The sequence below is a fragment of the Salvelinus namaycush genome, chromosome 5, assembly GCF_016432855.1.
Source record: "Salvelinus namaycush isolate Seneca chromosome 5, SaNama_1.0, whole genome shotgun sequence".
Taxonomy (NCBI): Eukaryota; Metazoa; Chordata; class Actinopteri; order Salmoniformes; family Salmonidae; genus Salvelinus; species Salvelinus namaycush.
The window spans coordinates 39,625,128-39,649,126 of NC_052311.1; the positions used below are offsets into that span (position 1 = coordinate 39,625,128).

General features: G+C 42.8%; 1 protein-coding gene across 1 annotated transcript; it reads right to left on the bottom strand.

Moving 5' to 3' along the window:
* Positions 1 to 869: 869 nt before the first annotated feature.
* On the bottom strand, positions 870 to 22,684 carry LOC120048259 (F-box/LRR-repeat protein 4-like). The gene is made up of 9 exons (XM_038994098.1): positions 22,559 to 22,684; positions 15,255 to 15,534; positions 14,738 to 15,080; positions 12,218 to 12,554; positions 10,801 to 11,045; positions 10,159 to 10,372; positions 3,548 to 3,619; positions 3,066 to 3,378; positions 870 to 2,821 (listed from the first exon to the last, which is right to left on the bottom strand). The coding sequence occupies exons 2-9, from the start codon at positions 15,406 to 15,408 to the stop codon at positions 2,658 to 2,660; spliced, it is 1,842 nt and encodes a 613-aa protein (XP_038850026.1). The 5' UTR covers positions 15,409 to 15,534; positions 22,559 to 22,684; the 3' UTR covers positions 870 to 2,657.
* Between the last annotated feature and the right edge of the window lie 1,315 nt (positions 22,685 to 23,999).

Genomic DNA, 23,999 nt, shown 5'->3' on the forward strand with positions numbered 1-23,999 from the left:
GGCAATTAAGGAGACAAGAGAATGTCACTTCTCCCTGTAGTATTAATAGGCAGTAAAACGGCAGAGGGTTAAGGCTAATGCTGAACTTCCAGTCAACCTGACTAATGGCCTCTAGTTGTTCCAAAAACACAAGATTACCCTTTGCCTAGCTACCCAAACTCCTTGCTCTGGCCAAATGTTTTGCCACGCCCACGGGCATTAGTTTCTTCTCTGCAATGAGTCTGGATCTGAGTAACTCCATGACAATTTCTAGAACGGAAAAAACATTCTAACCGTTCTGATTGGTCCCAGAAACCGATGGACTGAGCAAGAGCCAGAACACACGTGTAAAGCCTATGGGTAAAGCAGAGGTTTGAAAATGTGTCAATGGCTTTGTTACTCCGATTGGTTAGAGATGATCCGATCACTTTGTTTGGTACAACACCCCTCAATTTGACATCACCACAAACTACTTCAATCACGGCAACCTCAGACTGAAGTTCATAGCAAACAAAAGAGCAACGGGGAAAAAATTCAGTTTGAGTCGTAAGGCAAGAAGACTCCACCCCTACACTTCAATATAGTTATTTCTGTTGAGTCACCGCTCATGATAAAGGCACCTCAGGGGGAAAAAAGGGTTGTACATCAAACCTTTTTCATCTAAAGAAACTTGTCATTTTAGGGTTCGTTGTTGGGTGAAAAGGTTCTACCTGGATCCAAAAAGAATTCTCCTACAGGGACAAGCCAGAGAACACTGTATGGCACCTTTCTATTTAAAGAGTGATCAAAACAAGGTGGGGTAATGTCAACACAACGTACACTATGAGCCATAAATACAAGGCAGTCGAACCTGGCATTTCAATGGATATACAGTTGGGGATAAATACGAGGTCTCAGTCATCAACCTTCAGTTTATTTAAAATTAACGCACCCAGTTTCGTCGTAGTAGAGGTGCAACCTTTTTCAATACTTTAGAGCGGTTATTTGCCAGCGAGTCTTGATGACACCACACCTGACATTCACACTTAGTTAAGGGTACATTACTAAAGTTTTTACAAATGGCACAAAGTTCGACCACACACACACACATCCAAAACTAACTGGGAAAGGTCAATCACTGCAAAAATAGCAGGTCCACATAAATAAATGCCTTTAAATAAAAGTTGCATTACAATGTGGTGAAAATTGTGGTGACTTTGGTCAACTAGTGACCGGACAAAGGAGAGGAACTAGATTTGTGTAGCAGGATGACAGATTGTGTGTGTTTGTTGTACGAGTGTTAACATTAATATGTTTTTCAATAGTTTGCCTGTGCAGGTTACTTTAGTGATTTGAGTGTGACCAGACCACGTTCCCAAAGATAAAAGAAAATGTAATCCAACAAGCAGACATTCCCATAACTGCCACTTAATAAAAAGGGAATTGAAAGATGGAGATAAGATTCTGTTTAAAATAAATATGGCTTTGCATATGTCAATCAAGATGACAGATCTGCATGGGTTTCTTCACTGGTCAAATAAAGCTATAGTGAGGGACCTGGGATTTGCTAGTAACTTTGGTAGGAGGGCAGGAAGCAAAGCATTACAAATCACTGACACACATGGACACCACATTCAGTCATGAAAATAAGGCACAAAAATACTTAACATACTAGCTAGCATGTGCTCAAAATGAAACTTCAAGTTTTGCATAAAGGTAGATTCAGCTATAAAAATGTCAGTAGCTGCATATCAGGCCGATATCCACAACAACAAAGATAGTGAAGCGAGAGGATAATCTACTCCGCAGTAGTTGCCCCTGAACTGTCACATTTGCAGGAGAGTGAAACGACCTCCCATGCACATGCGAAGATGCTCTGTATGGGAATGTGGGTGCTCACAAGTACAGCCTATTGTATAGCGTTTATTCCTCAATATCTTTGTTTCACACTGCTGCTCGTATCGCTGAGTCTCAGTTTAAAGGAAATGCTTCGTAGCATTGGAGATGTGCAATAATATACTACAAGATCAATAAATAATTAAGGATAGTGATATAATTTTACAATCATACAATTTGCACAATATTCAACATCAAATACACCCCAAAAATGTTTTGTCTCAGTATCAGTGCCAATTTTTCTGAACTCCCATAATTTTCGTTGTCTCAGAACAAACTGTGGCAGTGGAAATCAAACAGGACAAATGTTTCGCTGAAAAATAATAATAAAACAAATTAAAACAATATGAACAAAATAAAAACCCTGAGATTTCAGATTCAGATGCAACATTGAGGTCACCCATTTTACAAAATGCGTCACAGGAGGGGCGGGACAGATGACAAGCAGCCACCAGATGTGTCAGTTACTAGGCTGACCAACGATGAAATCTAGCGGCTTTGGCAGCCGTGACCCTGATTTCAACCAGTTTTACTCTTAAGACTCTTTCTTGCATTCAGCGGCTTGACACGAGGAGACTGTGTTGAGGTGTGGGTGAGGTGTTCAGCTGATGCTCAGGGCACCACAACACAACACTCCTAACCGTTCAGTCCACATTACAATAGGCCTCAGTGCTCTCAACCGTTAGGCCCATTCATTCTACCCACTGGAAATCCAGTACTACTCTACCCTGCTAGTCTAAATTAGCACCTCCCCCTGGTGTCCCTGTGTCACTGCTCCTGTGTGAGGGTGGGGCTGAGTGAGGTCACTGAGTAAAGCTCTTCTTGATGGCCACGTTGGGGAAGAGTCCGCAGAGCTCTTGGACGATGCGGGCGTCCACCTGCGAGCAGAAGGACACGTCCAGGAGGAGGAGCTTAGGACACGCCTGCAGCAGCTTCCTCAGGGAAGAGGAGCTTACCATCCGGGTGCCTGTCAATCAACAACACAAACATACCACATGAGGGAGCAACATTTATGTGACCACTCAGAAATACATAGATTAATCAGATAGGCAATTACAGACAAATAATAGTGAATACTGTGTTTTAAATGCTCCAAGTAAAATACTATATCAAATATCGGGTGTGAACATAAAATGACTTTATATAAACTTGTGTGAGAGACCGAGAGAAAGAGAGATAGATTAAGAAAGAAAGGGGAAGGTAGTACCCACCCAGTATGTCGAGGTGCTGCAGTGCGGGGCAGTTGGCAGCCAGTTCCTCAATGTCCGAGTCGCACACGGTGCGGTTGGCGGTGAGGAAGAGCTTCCTCAGGCACGGCAGGTTGCGGGCCAGGTGCTGGAAGCAGCCCGAGCTGCTCTGCAGTGTGGAGCACCAGCCCAGGTCCAGCTCCTCCAGTAGTCTGCACCCTGCAGCCAGCTCGGCCAGGCCACGCTCCGTCAGGTTTCTGCAGCGCCACAAGTCCAGGGAGCGCAGTGAGCGGCAGCGGACAGCCAGCATGCTGGCCACCACGTCATAGTCGTCTATCTGCAGGGAGAACATTGGGGTGGTGACCTCAGGGCTGTTAGCTAACATAGAATGACTGAATCAATTGTCATGATTTTTGATTGTGGTTAGGAGTTAAGCTGATCCTAAAATGTCTATCTGGCGCAAGAGAAGGGTATGATAGTGAGCGCATTTGTGGGGGGCATCTTACCATCACACAGCTCCCCAGGTTGAGGTGTCTCAGCTCAATGCAGAACGTTAGGATGCTCAACATGGCTGTTTGCTGCAGCAACATAAACAAAGCAAGAGAGAGAAAATGTCACGAAGTTGAGTTAAGTTTCTATCAACTCACCCAAAATATGATGATTGCACCCCTTTTTGTACACACACAGTAAAATGAGACTGAGGAATGTGTGTCAAAGGTGTCACTTCAGAAATTACAATAACAGGTCTGCCCATGTTATTCAATATCTCTCCAAGATGACTTGGTCGGGCAAACACACAACTCAACAGTATTAGGGTAGTATAACATTTCAAAACGTTAAAAAAACACATTTGCTTATCACCTATCCACCATTGCTCGACAGGGATAGAGGTGAGATTTCAATGTGGAACTGTCAACATGCCACCGAATGGTAATTGAGTGTGTGTGACGTGTACTTTAGCAAGCATCTCGAACGCGTACGCTTGTGTGTTTCGAGTGTGTGTGTTGTGGTCTCTTTTTATGCCTATAGACAGCCAGAGAACTATTTAATTATACCAGTGACAGCTTAATGACAGACAACAGGGCTGGATGACACATAGGACTGCAGACACACACAGCCTGCTCAGACTGCCTGCAGTAAACAACCTGAAAGCCTACACCTCAACCACACTGCACTGGAAAAACTACGGTATGGTGTCGGCCTTAGGAAAAGGCTGAAACATGAGAACAACACTCAGAAATGCTCTGTAAGGTTTTGTAGCAAGCCTGGGCGAGAACAGTGACCCGAGCTCTGAGTTCATTACAAATGATGACAGCAGAGAATTAGTCCTACGTAAACCACAATGATGTGTAAACCACAATGATGCCATCCACAGGTCATGCATCTAATAGGAAACCCAACTACCTCTTAACCCATACACCGCCAATATACCCATGTGCATTAGCCTAAAAATAAGGCATAACTTGTGTTAGAACATCATCTCAATATATGCTACTCAGCAAACACTTTTAACCAAAGTGACAATGCAGTGAGTGCATACATTTTTAGTATGTGATCTCTATGGGAAATGAATCCACAACCTTAACGCCGGCATCATGCTTAAGTTATGGGTGCCCCAAGGTTCGATACTCGGCCCACTACTGTTTACAACCTATATAAATAACATCGGTAATGCTGTAAAATGCAGATGAAACAGTGTTCCATTGCGCCATCGGTTGGCCAAGCCTTTTCACACTTGAAGTCTGATTTTCACTGCGGAGGACACTATTGGATCTAAAGCTAGTACTAAATTCAAACAAAACACATGCTTTTTTTCTAGGTCCCATAACCCAGATTTAACAGAATTTGTAATTACTAGTATGAACAGTAGTCACAAATTGAGCGAGTTCCTTCCTACAAATATCTTGGTATCTGGCTTGATGACAAACTGTTATTTAAAAAACATGTCACTGAGCTGGTGAAGATGTTGAAGTTCAAGGTTGGTTTCTTTAACAGGAAAAAAACTTTTGTTAATAGGAAGGAAATTGCCCAGGCCACTTATGTCTATTTTGGATAATGGGGATATTGCATGCAGCAGCATCTAGACTTAAACCAATAGATGCTGTTTTCCATTGTGCCCTTAGGTTTATTACTGGTGATGGTTATAGAACTCACCATTGTGTTTTGTATCAAAAAATTGATTGGGCCTCTCTGTATGTAAGGAGAGGGCAGCATTTCTTTGTGTTTATCTACAAAGCACTCATACAGAAACGTCGTATGTATCTATCATTAATTCAATTTAGACATACAAATGACCAAACCCGGTCTCAGGCTTGGATAACACTGGACGCCCCTTCGGTCTCCACAGTTGGGTAAAGCTGCTTTTTGTTTTTTTGCGCCCTTGATTTTGTTTTTTTTTTATAATTTTTTTTATTTCACCATGTAGGCCAGTTGAGAGCAAGTTCTCATTTACAACTGCGACCTGGCCCAGATAAAGAAAAGCAGTGCGACAAAAAACGACAACACAGTTACACATAAACAAAACGTACAGTCAATAACACGTGGAACAACTTACAGAGCTCTCTGAAATGAGATGTTCTGGTCCCCCTTGGTTAGTTCAGAGTAATGATCGGAGACCTCTATGTTGATAAATGGGTCTGTTTTTCTTAATATGGTTTGTAATTTTGTATATTGTATGTGTTTGATGCATTTACGCAGTGCTCATCTGTAAAAGAGACCCTAGTGTCAGAATGACTTTCCTGTGAAAAAAATAAATAAAATGCTCTTGCCACATTCTTACCTATTGAGCCACACCGGAACAAAGGAGCAATAGCATCACTGTTCTTAACAGCGCGCCTAATGTGACAGATTCAAATCTCTGTTAGAAATGTAGAAAGAGTGGGAATCTAATAGCGACAACTAGGATGGTTGCTAATATGACTAGGACCGTTCCTTTGGCTTCTGGACAATCAAAGAAAGTTGATATGAAAACCAATAGAACTAGAGAGAAATGCTGTTTAATGGCATGAAGTCTTCATAAAAGAATTGCCTCCACATTTCTATGGTTGGATTTTTGGTAGGCTACTTTGAAGCAGGGTAAGACTTTCCTCGTTACAGGGAAGTAAAACTTTCAGGTTTCAAACAATTGGCGCAACGGTCTAAGGCACTGCATCTCAGTGCTAGAGGCGTCACTACAGACCCTGGTTCGACTCCAGGCTGTATCACAACCGGCCGTGATTGGGAGTCACATAGCGCGGAGCACAATTGGCCTAGCATCGTCCGGGTTAGGGTTTGGCTGGGGTAGGCAGTCATTGTAAATAAGAATTTGTTCTTAACTAGTTAAATAAAGGTTAAAAAAATATATAAAAAAATACTGCCTCATGCTTACATTGCAAAGTGGTGGGTGACGCGCTGATAGCATGCCTACCGTTGACTATAGCCAATGCACTCGAATGGCAAATGGGAGGCTCACTTTAATTACGAGTTGAGATTGAGAAATACAAATTGGAACTCTTTTTAAATTGTGGCCATCAAAACAGTTAACAATTCTAAATGCAATCGTGTGCTATTTGTTACGCAATGACTGGGCTTATAAAAGGTTGTTTCACTCCAGTAGACTACCAGCTTTTTGAGGAGCTGCTCTCGAGCTGTCTGACAGTTGATAGGCTATTCCGCACCTCAGACTAGGCTCTGTATGACGTGCGCGTGTGATAAGTAAGATACATGATTATGGCTAACGAAAATACACACTTGCCAATTTAATTCCAGTAAATTATGCAAATTAACCTATAGACTGATAAGCATGACCGGTCAAATGCATTTTTGGTGGCTAACCGATTAGCATCCCTATTTAGCATACAGTGCCTTGAGAAAATATTCACACCCCATTGCTTTTTTCACATTTTGTTGTGTTACAGCCTGAATTTAAAATGTATTGAATTGAGATTTTTTGTCACTGGTCTACACATAATACGCCATAATGTCAAAGTGGAATGTTTTTCAAAATGTTTACAAATTATAATTAAAAATGAAAAGCTGCAAGGTCTGGAGACAATAAGTATTCAACCCCTTTGTTTATGGCAAGACAAAATAAGTAAAGGAGTAAACATTTGCTTAACAAATCACAAATTGCATGTACTCACTCAGTGTGCAACAGTGTTTAACCCTTTAAACCCCAATATAATTATAGAATGCTGCTGTAGATTACTGAGAATTTTCAAGATAAAGCTCATTCTCACACATTTCAAACAAACAGACATAGCTCAAAAACAAAGAACAAAATGACAATTACAAGTTAACTTAAAGAATAGGTTGTGCTCTTTAAAACTATGCCAACACATTCATGTCAATAGGAATAACACTCATTGTCTTCCATTGTGTAAAGACACTATCAAAAAAGGATTAACACTCAACACAACAAAAAACCCTAGAGTATTAAAATTGCAGTACATTTGACTAAATTACTCACTTAAAAATGTACCAAGCACAACCCATACTTAAATATTATTATACATATGAATAAATCAAATTATCCAAAATGTGATCAGGGGACAATATTCAGAAACTTTTTCAAAACACACACACAAAGTAATCCATTTGATTGACAATGATTCTTACTTCTGTAACAATGTTGAAATGCAAACAACTATTCAGAGACTACAGTATTTCAAAATGTAGGTAACCTCGCTCAATAAGTGTTAGTTCAGACCCGGGCTGACACAAAATGTAGAAATAGTAGCCTCCTTTGACAATTCAGTGAATGCAACAAGTATTAGATAGAGACGGAAAAAAGAGAATATACAAAACACAACAACTGTTCAGAGACAAAAGACTTGTAGGACAAATTCATATTTCACACTGTCACTTTAGTGTTTGCATTTAGCCTACAACATGGAACTTCTAGAAGCATGGCCCCATCCTGCTAAGTGGCATAGACCACGTAGAGCACCCAAAAGGAGGTTTCTACATATCTCCCATTTTTTGCACTGCGTCCTCTCTTGTGCCCTTCAAACTTCACCTGCTTTCAAATTAGTTGCAACTCGGTCGACACGCCCTGGTGCCACATTCGTCTCCCCTCTTCCTGCCACTGTAGCAATATCAAAGTGAATGCACAAGCAGCATTTTGAATGCCTTCAGGGACCAGCGCCTGTGTTTTCTGGGAAGGGGCCTTTACAGGATCCCCCATAACATGTACGCTTATGAAGGCAATGTTGAGCATCCCCCAAAACACATACTTCCACCATTTTCTACCTGTGCGTCCAACATTGTAATACCTCCTCAGTTGGTCAAGATGGTCAACCCCGCCATTGTTCTAGTTGTAATCCATTACAAGCTCTGGAACAGATAGAAGTCCGTACTACTTTTTAAAAAAACTCCAAAACCCACGTCACTGTCACTTTAGGCCCAGGCTGTGTGGTAACAAGGGTGAATAGTGGGACTTAAGGCAGACACGCCATGGATGTGTAGGCTCCCCTCTCGGGTGTGCTCCCTCTCCCTCCACTCTTTGCTCCCTCCTCTTCACATCTCTATCCCTCCAATTATCTCAAACTCCTATTCCTCCCTGCCTTTTACTGCTGAGCCCTGACTCTCGACATCACCTCCTTCACTTTCACTGACCTAGAAGAACAGTAACAGAGGGAGAGGAGAGGAGCAACAAATAGGATACAATTGTAGTCAGGCACATAATCTCTCTCCCTGTCTTGCTCTTCCTTCCTCTATACACATACTCTCTTCCTAATAAGGGGTTTCCATAATAAATTGTGTGATAAAGTTAGCTACACGCCTCCCATTCCACACATGCACGCACACACACTCTCTCTCTCCTCCAATCAACTCTTGCTTTCTTGCCTGACAGACTAACTAATTAACTAGCTGGCTATAGCAAGCAGTTTCCATATAATTACATTGGTAGAAACAAGACAAAACAAGCAACTAGTTAGTTGACTATATACAGCTAAACACTGCAACTATTTCCAAGAGACAGAGAGCAATCATTCGAGCTTGACCACTGGCACGGATGTGCTCGCCTGTACCAACCAAATTATGATTTACTAATCTGTGAGCTATTCCCCAAGTATCACAGCATCAAACATTGAAGACACCAATACCTCACAAAGAAGGGCACTTATTGGTAGATGGGTAAAAAAAAGAAAAAAAGCAGACAGTGAATATCCCTTTGACCATGGTGAAGTTACTCATTACACTTTGGAATGTGTATCAATACACCCAGTCACTACAAAGATACAGGCGTCCTTCCTAACTCAGTTGCCGGAAAGGAAGGAAACCACGAGGCCAATGGTGACTTTAAAACAGTTAATGTTAGAGTTGAATGGCTGTGATAGGAAAAAACTGAGGATGGATCAACAACATTGTAGTTATGCCACAATACTAACCTAATTGACAGAGTGAAAAGAAGGAAGCCTGTACATAATAAATCTATTCCAAAACAAGCTTCCTGTTTGCAACAAGGCACTAATATAATACTGCAAAAAATGTGGCAAACCAATTAACTTTTTGTTATGAATACAAAGTGTTGTGTTTGGGGCAAATCCAATACAACACATTACTGAGTACCACTCTCCATATTTTCAAACATAGTGGTGGTATGCTTGTAATCATTAAGGACTGGGGAGTCTTTCAGGATAAAAAAACAAAACGGAGCTAAGCACAGGCAAAATCAGTGAAGACAGTGAATGTTCCTGAGTAGCCGAGTTACAGTTTTGACTTAAATCTACTTGAAAATATATGGCAAGACCTGAAAATGGTTGTCTAGCAATGATCAACAACCAATTTGACACAGCTTAAAGAATATTGAAAGGAACAATGGGCAAATGTTGCACAATACAGGTGTGGAAAGCGCTTAAATATTTACCCAGGAAGACTCTGGTGTAATCATACAGCTGTAATAATTGCCAAAGGTGCTTCTACAAAGTATTGACTCAGGGGTGTGAATACTTATGTAAATTAGATATTTCTGTATTTAATTGTCAATACATTTGCAAAAAAGTTTTCACAGTCATTATGGGGCATTGTGTGTAGATGGGTGTTTTTTTAATTGTTATTTAATCAATTTTGAATTCAGGCTGTAACACAACAAAATCTGGAATAAGTCAAGGGTTACTTTCAGAAGGCACTGTACCTCTATCTTTGTGCGGTAGAGCACTAGCCGGCGCAGTTGGGTGAGCTTGGAGATGTGTGTAAAGGCCTGGGGGTGGAGGCGGTCGCACGAGGACAGGTTGAGCTCCTGCAGCCCGGGACACGTCTGGGAGATGACCTCCAGACACGGTTCACTCAGGAAGTGACAACACGACAGCTCCAGACACACCAGGCTCCCGCCACATGCCTTCATGAAGCTGAGGGGGAGGAGGGGGAGGAAGTCAGACCTGTGTTGTGGCGTGGCAACACAATATTAACAGGGAAGTTCCGGATTTGACAACTTTATGTTACTTTCAGTCTCAAGTTTTATTAGTTGCATGTACGGGATACACATGGTATACACCGTCCAACAAAAAAATGCTTACTTGCAGGTTCCTTCTCGACAATGCAACACCAATAAATAATAAAAGGTAAGAATATGAACATAAAGTAAATGGCTCAGTAGAATAAAGATTTTAGCACAAGTAAAATACAGAAAGGTACAATTTATAGTCCAATATTTACACAGATGGTTCCTCACCCTGAAATCAACGGAAGTGATGGGCACACACATGCCACACTGAAGACAGAGACCAATGAACCACAAATGTCCAGATCCTCTAGCCCCCCCACCCCCATAACTCACCTGCTGAAGCCAGTGAGGGTGAGGGCTCCGCGGTTGCCGGTCCAGGAGAGGTTGAGTCTCTGGAGCAGGGTGCAGCGGCCCTGCAGGTGGCCCAGGGAGGTGTCACTGAGGCGAGCCCAGTATGGCTGCAAGCTCAGCTGGATGTACTGGAGGGGGTCACAGCAGTGCTGGTGGAGTAGCTTACAGGTCTGGGTCAGGCGACACAGGTCGGGCAGGGTCAGGTGGCTGACTATCAGCTGGATCAACTGCAGGGGGAAGAGGGAGGGAGGGAGAATTACACAAAGAGAATAAGAGAGAAGGGAGGATGGTGGGAGAGGGGGTAGAGGGAGAGAGAAAGATAAATAATGGAGGAAGAGAGAGAGATAAGGAAAGCAAGAAAGAAAGCAAGAGAAATGTAAACAGAAGGGATGATGTCAGGCAGAGCAGATTAATATAAAAAAGTGTATGTGGCACACACACAAAGCAATATTCTTGTGGCAGTGAATCTGCTTGTTTGTCTAATATGGATGTGTGCTTCTCTCAGTAAGACAGAGGTAGAGAGAGAATAGATGTGTGTATGTGTGCAGTGAATAAACAATACACTGTGTGTTCAACAGGGTATCAGCAAGCAGATAATAGCTATATTGTATTTCACACACACAGGTTGTGAGGAGTATGGCAGCGGTTTGGGGAGTAGTACTTAAAACCAAGAGAATAGCCAGTGTTTTTAAGCTTGTCTTAGAAAATATGACATGTCTTTATGACATGAAAATTACTAAGCATAATATCAAATATCTCCATGGGTCCAAGCCAGTATGTTTAGGTCTATGGGAGATATCTTTTGTCCAATTAAGTCCTCGCAAAGTGCAAAAACTGCCCAAGATATCCTAAGCATAAACATTTTCAGTAGATAGGACTACACTCAAAGCTGCAATATGTCACTTTTTGGGCGACCCGACCGAATTCACATTTTAAAAAATCGATATCACGTTATAGATCTGTCATTCTCATTAAAAGCACATCTAAGAAGCATTATATCTGTTCTATGTGTGCTATTTCTATGCTTCCATTAAGTTTCACTTCTGCATCTTTTACTTTCAGTTTTGTACACCAGTTTCAAATAGCTGAATATACAATATTTCTGGTAATGGAAAATATTTTTCATAGCGGTTTAGATGGTACAATGATTCTCTAAACTATACTTGCTTGTTTTAGTCACATACACTGAAATCAGGCGAACTATTCACATTTTTGCAACCAGGAAATGGCGGAGCGATTTCTACATAGTCCATCTTTAAAACCAAAGTGAGAATTGTTTGGAAAACAGCATCTTGCAATTGTCCTGCAACTATTGCTGTTTCGTGGACAGAAAATGCATCCAGCAGCCATATACGAGTGTTGTAGTATATGTGAGTGTCTAATAGCGTATTCTCTCTACCTCGTAGGGCAGTTTATCGAAGTATCCATTCCCCAGGTTAATGTGCTTGCCATCCCCGGCCTGTCTGGAGGAGGCTCCCGGGTCAGACAGCTCCTCATCACTGTCACTCAGGTCACAGATGTCGATCCTGGGCATCTTATAAAGGGAGAGGATGGGCCTCTCTTTCTGGCCGCGCAGGACGACGGCGTCCAGTTCCGTGTAGTACTTTAGCAGGGAGCTGTTGACCTCCACGCGGATCAAGTTGGTGGGGAAGCTCAGCTGCTTGATGCTGGGGGAGAACTGCCTGGCCTGGGGGGTCAGCACCTTGGTGGGCTCCTCAGCCCACAACACCTCCCACCTGGGGACAGACAGAGGTACACCTCTCAGGAGGTACACACGCACTCACCACTCTTTAAATCTGAGACATTCACTTAGGGCAGTTTTCCCATACACATACTAAGCCTAGTCCTGAACGAATAAAACATGCTCAATGGAGAATCTAAGTGAAAGTGCTTCTTATTCCGAGACTAGGCTTAATCTGTGTCCGGGAAACCAGCCCATAGAGTACAAACCCGAATTCCGTTGTGGTCCTCTGTAGCTCAGTTATTAGAGCATGGCGCTTGCAACGCCAGGCATGGGTTAGAGTGCCAGGACTACCCATATGTAAAAAATAACATAAAAAATGTGCACCCATGACTTTAAAAAAGGTCCAATGCAGCCGTTTTAATCTCAATATCAAATCATTTCTGGGTAACAATTAAGTACCTTACTGTGATTACTTCTGACCATTTTAATTGATAGCAAACAAAATAGCTTCTTAGCAAAGAGCAGTTTCTCAAGCAATCATTTTTCTAGGACTGTCAGAGTGGTCTGAGTGGGGAGGGGGAAACTGAAAACTAGCTGTTATTGGCAGAGAGGTTTGGAACTCTATCTTATTGGTCTATTAACTAATTCATAGAAAAACTATATTCCACAATTGAGAGCATCTTGACTGGCTGCATCATTGCTTGGTTTGACCCCTGCACCTCCCTCGATCGCATGGCACTACAGAGGGTGGTGCCGACAGCCCAGTACATCACTGGGGCCGAGCTCCCTGCCATCCAGGACCTCTATATCAGACGGTGTGAAAGGAAGGCGCGGATAATTGTTAAAGAATTCAGGCACCCAAGCCATAGACTGTTCTCTCTGCTTCCACACGGCAACTGGTACCGGAGCAACAAGTATGACACCAACAGGCTCCTGAACAGCTTCTATCACCAAGCCATAAGACTGCTAAACAGATAACAAAATGGCTACATGGACTATCTGCATTGAACCTTGTATTACATTTTTGCAGACTATGCACACTCACTCTATGCCCACTCAGTCCTTAATTTGCTCACACACACACAAATACTGACTGTAAACACACACACACACACACACACACACACACACACACTAGTCTGTTACATATCCTGATGCCTAAAACTCAAATTAAACGGTGTCTCAAATAGTCGCCTGTCCCTTTTAATAGTCGGGTATCGGCACACATTTCAGCACATAAACGCCTGTTTCAAATAAACGCTGGGTCAAAATGAATTGTTTGAGGTTACCATGGACACAGCTTTGATATTCTTACGGTCATGTGCATTAAAAACATTCTTTAAAAATGCTGTCATCGTTGCTAGCCATGGCGCCACCAAAACGAAAACACGGCTTGTGATTACCGGTACCGCTCTCCATGGTGCTGAATGGCGAAATTGGGGTGTATGATAGGCAGCTTAGTCTTTGCAAGTCTGACCTGCGATAGATTTGTTATTATAATGGTCACAATAAACAATATGATAGTCTTTTCAAAATTGTATTGAGCAAACGCTGTGTGCATTAAGGAAATAGACGACTGACTCAAATAGAAGCCTGTCTCATTATAATACGCACCGGTTGTGTTGAGAGATTGAAGTAAACGAACACCCTGGCTATTAACTTGAGTTTTACGGTATATATTTTTTTTACCCTTATTTTACCAGGTAAGTTGACTGAGAACACATTCTCATTTACAGCAACGACCTGGGGAATAGTTACAGGGGAGAGGAGGACGGATGAACGAGCCAATTGTAAGCTGGGGATGATTAGACGACCGTGATGGTATGTGGGCCAGATTGGGAATTTAGCCAGGACACCGGGGTGAACACCTCTACTCTTACGATAATTGTCATGGGATCTTTAGTGACCATAGAGTGTCAGGACACCCGTTTAACATCCCATTCGAAAGACCCCAATCACTGCCCTGGGGCATTGGGATCTTTTTTTTTTTAGACCAGAGGAAAGGGTGCCTCCTACTGGCCCTCCAACACCACTTCCAGCAGCATCTGGTCTCCCATCCAGGGACCTACCTGGACCAACCCTGCTTAGCTTCAGAAGCAAGCCAGCAGTGGGATGCAGGGTGGTATATAGGGAAGGTGTGAAAGTGGCTATGGATGAAAAGCAGAGATTTTACAATAGAAGATTTGTCAAACTACATTTCTACAACCCGAGTCCCACACCACCACTGGTCCTTACCTGACGTCTGTGGGAGGGTTCTGAGAGAAGGGGTTGAGGGAGCAGGCCATGATCTGGACAATGGCCCCCGGGTGGTAGGTCTCCAGCACCTCCACAGCTGTGGGGTAGACGGGCTCCTCAAAGGCCAGCTCGATGTAGTCCTGGCTATGGAAGGCCTTGGGCGTGCGGCGGAAGGGCAGAGGCGCGCTGGCACACTGCTCCCACCACGTCCCGTAGGCCCTGAACACGGCCGTCTGGGTGAAGTCCCCAGAGCTGGGGTAGACGTTGGGCATGCCGGCCAGGTTCCACATGGTGTACGACATGCTGTTCTCACTGCCGTAGTGGGAGCTGAAGTCCAGCACCTCTATAGGATAGGATAAGGTTAGTCCATCTGATCCCAATCCACCAGACAAAAGCACACAAACACACATTTTGGGAGGAGCACAGTGTCAGCTCCAGTGCAGCACACCTGGAGCTATTTTAAGGGGTTGGACTAAGTGCCTTGCTCAAGGGCACAATAGCAGGTGAATGTTCATACCTTTGGCATACTGTTCCACCTCCACGCTGATGGGAAGGGTGGCCCGCTGGCCTGACTCCACAGCCCGCCTGCTGGTCAGCGCCTCACCCCGAGTTCCGCTCCTGGACCGGCGCCGCAGACAGATATAGTAAAACATGCTCAGAAGGGTTAGCATAGGGAACAGTGGGTCAGGGGAGCAGTGGGCTGGGTGTGGCTTGTGGGAAGAGGCCCCAGAAGCCCGCCTGGCTCGGGAGGTCGTGCTCAACACAGCGCAGGCTACAGGCCCAGCCACATACAGGACCTGTGGGTTCGGAAAAGAAACAAAAAGACACACAAGGCAAGAGTTAGAAAAGCAAGACAGAAAAAGATTCCCCATTGATCTTCAAGAGTGCTAGTAGTAAAATCTTGGGCATATCCTTTCTTTTCTTCACAAATTCTTCACAAATAAGCAAATGTATCTGTCTAAGGGATGGATCGAAGTCAACTTTATAGCTTGCTATTACAATAATAGATTTTATTAAAAACAATATATTTCTTGCTCATGATGTTATTGAGTTCTTGACCTCACAATAAGCCAGATTCAAGTAACTTACACTGTGGTTCTGAAACTTGAAGCATTGCGGCACAATCAATAATTGCATAATTCATTTCAATCTTCATTTGAACAAGAGGGCTTTGTGTTGGAGCCTATTTCTTCCTATTTAAGAAATAAAAGGTAGGCCTACCTGTTTGACAGACAGAATTAGGCTATAGGCTGATATGTCCATAGATTTGGTCGGTCAATTACTCCACCCACCGTGCACTTTTTAAATAGCCTACCTCCATGTCAGTGAAGGGCTGTTAAGTTAAATCCAAGACTCTAATTGAGGGGGTATGAGAGGGTGCCATAAGCCTGCCTTTTATTAAAGAAAATGGCAAAAAGCAGAGGCCTACCCCTTGTCATCTTAAAACGGATCCAATTGTATAAAGTGATCAACAGTGCCTTCGGAAAGTACTTTTCCCACGTTGTTAGGTTACAGCCTAACATGCTGACCAGACCGGACACGTAGCATGCGCGATCGTTGCAAAATAAATGTTGAAATATATGTTATTCAATTATTGCACCCACACTGCTCGCGCACACCAACGAGCATCTGCGTTACCAAGGTCTAAAATAGAAGTCATTCCTATTTCTGACACAGATCGCGCTGAAAGTCCTGCCTCTCCCATCTCCTCATTGGTTTATAGAAGCAAGTACCCACGTGCCATCTCCTCATTGGTTATACCCACGTGGGTGATTTAAAGACGAACTGTTTTGCCGGTTGTCGTGGTAATACTATGAAAGTTTAGATGCGATCACCATATAAGTTCAACGATGAAAAGGCCTGGAAGGAGGAGAGATGACTAGAAACGATTCGGTTGGCCGTTTTAGGTGTGGATTAATTTGTTGGAGTAGAGGACCTTGTGCATTTCAGGTAAAATAACAACTCAATGTTTATATCCCAGGACAAATTAGCTAGCAACAGCAAGCTAACTAGCTAAATTGCCATACAGTATATCACAAAAGTGAGTACACCCCTCACATTTTTGTAAATATTTGAGTATATCTTTTCATGTGACAACACTGAAGAAATGACACTTTGCTACAATGTAAAGTAGTGAGTGTACAGCTTGTATAACAGTGTAAATTTGCTGTCCCCTCAAAATAACTCAACACACAGCCATTAATGTCTAAACCGCTGGCAACAAAAGTGAGTACACCCTTAAGTGAAAATGTCCAAATTGGGCCCAAAGTGTCAATATTTTGTGTGGCCACCATCATTTTCCAGCACTGCCTTAACCCTCTTGGGCATGGAGTTCACCAGAGCTTCACAGGTTGCCACTGGAGTCCTCTTCCACTCCTCCATGACAACATCACGGAGCTGGTGGATGTTAGAGACCTTGCACTCCTCCACCTTCCGTTTGAGGATGCCCCACAGATGCTCAATAGGGTTTAGGTCTGGAGACATGCTTGGCCAGTCCATCACCTTTACCCTCAGCTTCTTTAGCAAGGCAGTGGTCGTCTTGGGAGGTGTGTTTGGGGTCGTTATCATGTTGGAATACTGCCCTGCGGCCCAGTCTCCGAAGGGAGGGGATCATGCTCTGCTTCAGTATGTCACAGTACATGTTGGCATTCATGGTTCCCTCAATGAACTGTAGTTCCCCAGTGCCGGCAGCACTCATGCAGCCCCAGACCATGACACTCCCACCACCATGCTTGACTGTAGGCAAGACACACTTGTCTTTGTACTCCTCACCCGGTTGCCGCCACACACGCTTGACACCATCTGAACCAAATAAGTTTATCTTGGTCTCATCAGACCACAGGACATGGTTCCAGTAATCCATGTCCTTAGTCTGCTTGTCTTCAGCAAACTGTTTGCGGGATTTCTTGTGCATCATCTTTAGAAGAGGCTTCCTTCTGGGACGACAGCCATGCAGACCAATTTGATGCAGTGTACGGCGTATGGTCTGAGCACTGACAGGCTGACCCCCCACCCCTTCAACCTCTGCAGCAATGCTGGCAGCACTCATACGTCTATTTCCCAAAGACAACCTCTGGATATGACGCTGAGCACGTGCACTCAACTTCTTTGGTCGACCATGGCGAGGCCTGTTCTGAGTGGAACCTGTCCAGTTAAACCGCTGTATGGTCTTGGCCACCGTGCTGCAGCTCAGTTTCAGGGTCTTGTCAATCTTCTTATAGCCCAGGCCATCTTTATGTAGAGCAAAATTATTTTTTTCAGATCCTCAGAGAGTTCTTTGCCATGAGGTGCCATGTTGAACTTCCAGTGACCAGTCAGTATGAGGGAGTGTGAGAGCGATGAAACCAAATTTAACACACCTGCTCCCCATTCACACCTGAGACCTTGTAACACTAACGAGTCACATGACACCGGGGAGGGAAAATGGCTAATTGGGCCCAATTTGGACATTTTCACTTAGGGGTGTACTCACTTTTGTTGCCAGCGGTTTAGACATCAATGGCTGTATGTTGAGTTATTTTGAGGGGACAGCAAATTTACACTGTTATACAAGCTGTACACTCACTACTTTACATTGTAGCAAAGTGTCATTTCTTCAGTGTTGTCACATGAAAAGATATACTCAAATATTTACAAAAATGTGAGGGGTGTACTCACTTTTGTGATATACTGTACATGTTTAATGCTTTTCGACCTGTCCCCAAATTGATGTCATTGATTTAGAGTTTGTTTTGATATTTGAACCTTCGTGTCGTGATCGCGTTTGGTGTAGGGGGACAAAATAAATTTGCGCACGCGCGCAGCCGGTTTGGGTTCCGTGTTATTCTAAAATTGATTGGGGAAAAAACAATGACAAAGTAAAAAACAGGTTTTTACAAATTTTTGTTAATGAATAAAAAATAAAAAAACTGAAATATCACATTTATATAAATATTCAGACCCTTTACTCAGTACTTTGTTGAAGCACCTTTGGCAGCGATTACAGCCCAGAGTCTTCTTGGGTATGACGCTACAAGCTTGGCACACCTGTATTTGGGGTTTCTCCCATTTCTTTTCTGCAGATCCTCTCAAGCTCTGTCAGGTTGGATGGGGATGCACAGCTATTTTCAGGTCTCTCCAGAGATGTTCGATCGGGTTCAAGTCCGGGCTCTGGCTGGGCCACTCAAAGACATTCAGAGACTTGTCCCGAAGCCACTCCCGCAATGTCTTGGCTGTGTGCTTAGGGTCATTGTCCTGTTGGAAGGTAAACCTTCGCCCTAGTCTGAGGTCCCAAGCGCTCTGGAACAGGTTTTCATCAAGGAGCTCTCTGTACTTTGCTCCGCTCATCTTTGCCTCAATCCTGACTAGTCTCCCAGTCCCTGCCGCTGAATTACATCCCCACAGCATGATAATGCCACCACCATGCTTCACAGTAGGGATGGTGCCAGGTTTCCTCCAGACATGATGCTTGGCATTCAGGCCAGAGTTCAATCTTGGTTTCATCAGACCAGAGGATCTTGTTTCTCATGGTCAGAGTCTTTAGGTGCCTTTTGGTAAACTCAAAGCGGGCTGTCATGTGCCTTTTACTGAGGAGGGGCTTCCGTCTGGTCACAGGCCTGATCGGTGGAGTGCTGCAGAGATGGTTGTCCTTTTGGAAGGTTCTCCCATCTCCACAGAGGAACTCTGGAGTTCTGTCAGAGTGACCATCGGGTTCTTGGTCACCTCCCTGACCAAGGCCCTTCTCCCCCGATTGCTCAGTTTGGCTGGGCAGCCAGCTCTAGGAAGAGTCTTGGTGGTTCCAAACTTCTTTCATTTAAGAATGATGGAGGCCACTGTGTTCTTGGGGACATTCAATGCTGCAGACATGTTTTGGTACCCTTCCCCAGATCTGTGCCTCGACATAATCCTGTCTCTGGGCTCTACGGACAATTCCTTCGACCTCATGGCTTGGTTTTTGCTCTGACATGCACTGTCAACTGTGGGACCTTATATAGGCAGGTGTGTGCCCTTCCAAATCATGTCCAATCAATTGAATTTACCACAGGTGGACACCAATGAAGTTGTAGAAACATCTCAAGGAAGATCAATGGAAACAGGATGCACCTGAGCTCAAAGGGTCTGATTAATACTGTAAATAAGGTATCCATTTTGTGTTTTTATTACACTTCTAAAAATCTGTTTTTGCGTAAACATTATGGGGTATTGTGTGTAGATTGCTGAGGATTTAAAAATGTTATCCATTTAAGAATAAGGGCTGTAATGTAACAAAATGTGGAAAAAGTGAAGGGGTATGAATAGTTTCCCGAGGGCACTGTATAACAGTGCTTTGGTCCGCAATGTTTTATGCTAGAAACAAGCTGTAAAATACAGAGGAAAGACGTGACTCGGATGCATATGGGAATATCATTGATTAGTTGACATTCAGAGGCTGAGCTACAATCTTCTATAGCCAAAGAAACAAAAACTAGACTTTACTTGGGAAGTAATCTAATTGTCACTATCAATTGATTAAGCTACTCACTTTTTGTACAATAAAATGTTTAAACCGAGACAGCTTTTAGGGAAACACTTGTAACCTTCTCTCATTGGGTTAAGCCACGGAAGAAGAGTAGCCAGCAGTTAAAACTGTCTGTGTAGGCCTAACTTTTGAAAGTACCAAGCTCATTATCCTAATGACGTCTCAAACTGAATTATTAACAGGGACAGTTTCTTTGCAAACAAGACACACTGATTTGGCATGCAATTCCACGTCATTCTACGTAATTTTAATACCACACAAATTACAGAAACTGTCCCTGTTAATAATTAAATCTGAGGCGTCATTAGGAATCTGAGCTTGGTACTTTCAAAAGTTAGGCCTACCCAGACAGAGTATGCTTACCCACGCAGACAAATGTAAGCCAGCAAATACGATGGTAGATTCATCCAATGTTTTTACTATAAATGAGATCTTTCCACCCCTACTCTTCTCCACGGTGAACCCACAACCTTCTGGCCCGCAGCCCTGAGCACTATCAAAATTTCTGCACTGCTAACAGGACAAAAAGTCAAAGAAGTGAGGGCAAATAGTAGACATATTCTCTGCTATCCATATTGTTTTAATTATTATTTTGGGTATAGGGGAGGGTCACTTGTTTTTCCAAGCATTCAGGGAGGGTTTAGGTCAAATATATTTTGCTTGAGGGAGGGCCATCCATTTTCATTTCAGAGGTCAGACTTTCACCATGTAACCCTTATAACATTTACTCCCTAAACTGACATTGTATCTTTTAGTCTACAAAAGTTTGAGTATTATTCTCTACCTTAACAGTATGTATGTTTTTTGGTTTGCTGTCTGTTTCTTCACACCAAACAGATGTTTGCTACAGTACCGCTCTGCCACACAGTGGAGAGAATGGGCCAACTCTCCTTGATAACTAGTCCTGATGATACCACTTTGGTTGGAGGTAAGTAGCAAATGGCTCAATGAGAGGGATATACTACAAAGCAAGATCAATGAGTTAGCCAGCTAACTTGTCTATATATTCTGGAAAAAACGTAGTTTTTTTAACGTTTTTATTTTAAAGATGAGCTTGAAATAGGCATGGTCTGATTGACCCAACAACCAAAAACATATTTCTTAGTTTAGCTTTTCTAATGAACCAGCTAGCTGGCTTACTTATTGATTCTGTGGTCCCGTGTAGCCAGTTGGTAGAGCATGGTGCGTGCAACACCAGGACTGTGGGTTCCACGGGGACCAGTATGAAAAAAAATATTTAAAAAAATCTGAAAATGTATGCACTCACTACTATAAATCACTCTGGATAAGAGTGTCTGCTAAATGACTAAAATACAAAATGTAGTCTACCCCTCAGTTTTTGGTCAGATAGCACACAAAACACTCCACAATGGCATCACACCACTCATGTTATTATCGAAGTTTGCACTGTGGTTTCAGTGTTACACAAAAACGCCTAGCCTAGGCTTACTGTTACATGTCTAAAATGAGGAAGAACTGCTGTCGTACTTCCTGCCTAACCATTCAGGTTTTCCATTAACACAATCTTCCTCTTTGGTTAGGCCTAGGCAATATCAATGTCATATAGCAATCATAAATTATAGCCTGCTCCACCACATGAATTTAGTCTCAAACCAACAGATTGGAAAGCAAGTTTCCTTGCAAAGGTACTGGCAAAAAGATTAAAACATTTCAGCACCAGATAATACCTTCAAAGTCAAATTATTGTATTTTTGATAAATAATACTTAATGTTGAGCTGAAACATCAAAGCTTTAGATGTGTCAAATGATCTTTCCTCTACGTGAGCCTACCCCCACCCTAGCCAATTTTTGTAGCTAGAATCCCTTTAGTTTCCACAAATTCTTGACATAGCTAGCTAAGCTAACCCTACCCCAAACATCTGTCAACTAGCGACAGAACATGCCATTGCAGCAATGACAGATGTAGCTTGTTACGTCGTCGTTGTTGTTGTTGTAACGTTAATTAGTTGTTCTTGTGATGTACTATAGCTAGCTAATGATAAACCATGGAACACACATTAACGTTAATCACCCAGGAATGTGGCTAGGTTAGCTGTGATTATCTTGACATATGGTGGACCAAAAATAAACCAGTAAAAATAAATATAATTTCAGCTCAAATTGATGCAAATGCTCACTTAATCTAATATTTAGAAGACATGATAATATGACGTTTGTAACTGAAGAACATGTAAGTGGATATTGTAGCCAGGTAGCTAACGTTAGCGTTGGCTAGCATGATTTGTCCAGCTAGCAAACGACCAACTACTGTGGAAGACTCAATAATAAGAACAAATATAACAAGGTTTACATATGTACTTACGTTAACAGTAGATCAAATTAAGCATTCATATAGCAAGACTGTCTTTGTTCCATATCTGAGATTATTTTAGCAGAAATCCTAAAACGGCAGACTTTTGTTCTCACTTCTGTTTACATCGAGTATTAATGCCTATGAAACAGAGCATTGTGGGAATTATAGTCTTTTGTACTGGAAATATATTTATTCTGGTTGTGTGTGTGTGATTATAATCAGGAATTGAAAAAAAGTGTGAATACAACATTTGTCTGTCAGAATTGACTGAGAATGTAGTGGTGTGACATTTATCCTCTCCTGCCACAACCTGCCTCTGACCTCTCAAGGCAGAGGGACTGCATTGTTGGCTGTCCGTCACACACACACACACACACAGATATATATACATATATATATATATATGAGAGAGAGAGATTAATGGATGCTTATGGTCATGTCTTGGCTGGCATTTGCATAGATGAATGACTTGTCCATTCACTTTGTCTCTCTGGTGCATTGAGGCCCTATTGTCACCACAAAAGAGCAGTGGATCCCTACAGAACCCTCAGCAGCCAATCACAAGCCAAGCTCTCATTAGCAGGCGTCCTTTGTGGGTGACGAGAGCCGATTAATTACCTTTGACTAACAGAGCTGCATTTCTCTCTTTCTCTCAATTTTAACCTTTTGTTTTTTTTGTAAAAAACACATTTTCATGAACATCAAAAAAAAAAAAATGTATCTTTGAAGCTTTGATTTCAATTCAATGACCAAATAGCCAAATATATTTTGCATCATAAATTAATTGACACGATTAGCATATTTTTCTTGTCAGACAAAAATTAGAAATGAGAACAATTCAATGCGTTCAATTGTATTATATGTTAAAAAAAAATATAATTTCCTTTGATTATTTCTTATCCCTAGAATAGGCTTTGAGACTGCTGTGGTCATTGGACACTGGCTGAGGTACATTACCAAGACACTGGAACACAGGAGAGTATCAGAGGAGAAGCTGGTGTCCATCCAGCTGCAGAGTTAACGAGAGAGCAGGGGGATGATTTGGAGCCAGCAGGCACCGGGGCTGCCAGTTCTGTGATTGACAGTCCAGGCCGCTCTCAGTTCCTCTAGGCATCACCGCCGCCTAGCCTGTCTACTGTCAGGCCTTTGTTCTGGCCCACTGTGCACACATGCATATACACATGGGTGAGCACACACAAATGCAAATGACCACACACACATAGACACACACACACAAAAAAAGTTACTTTCTGTCCTTGTGCTTTGCCCCAGCTGTCAGAAGCTTTGTTAAATAATGAATCTGCCCCTCTCTTGCCTCTGTGGAGAGGCTAAAGAGGGAGTCAGACTAACCTAATGTAAAATACTGGCTTGGTTAACGAGTACCACTTCCTCCCGATTCGGCCCATACCTGGCGCAAACTCAGGACCTCTGCCTTGCTAGCACATGTGAT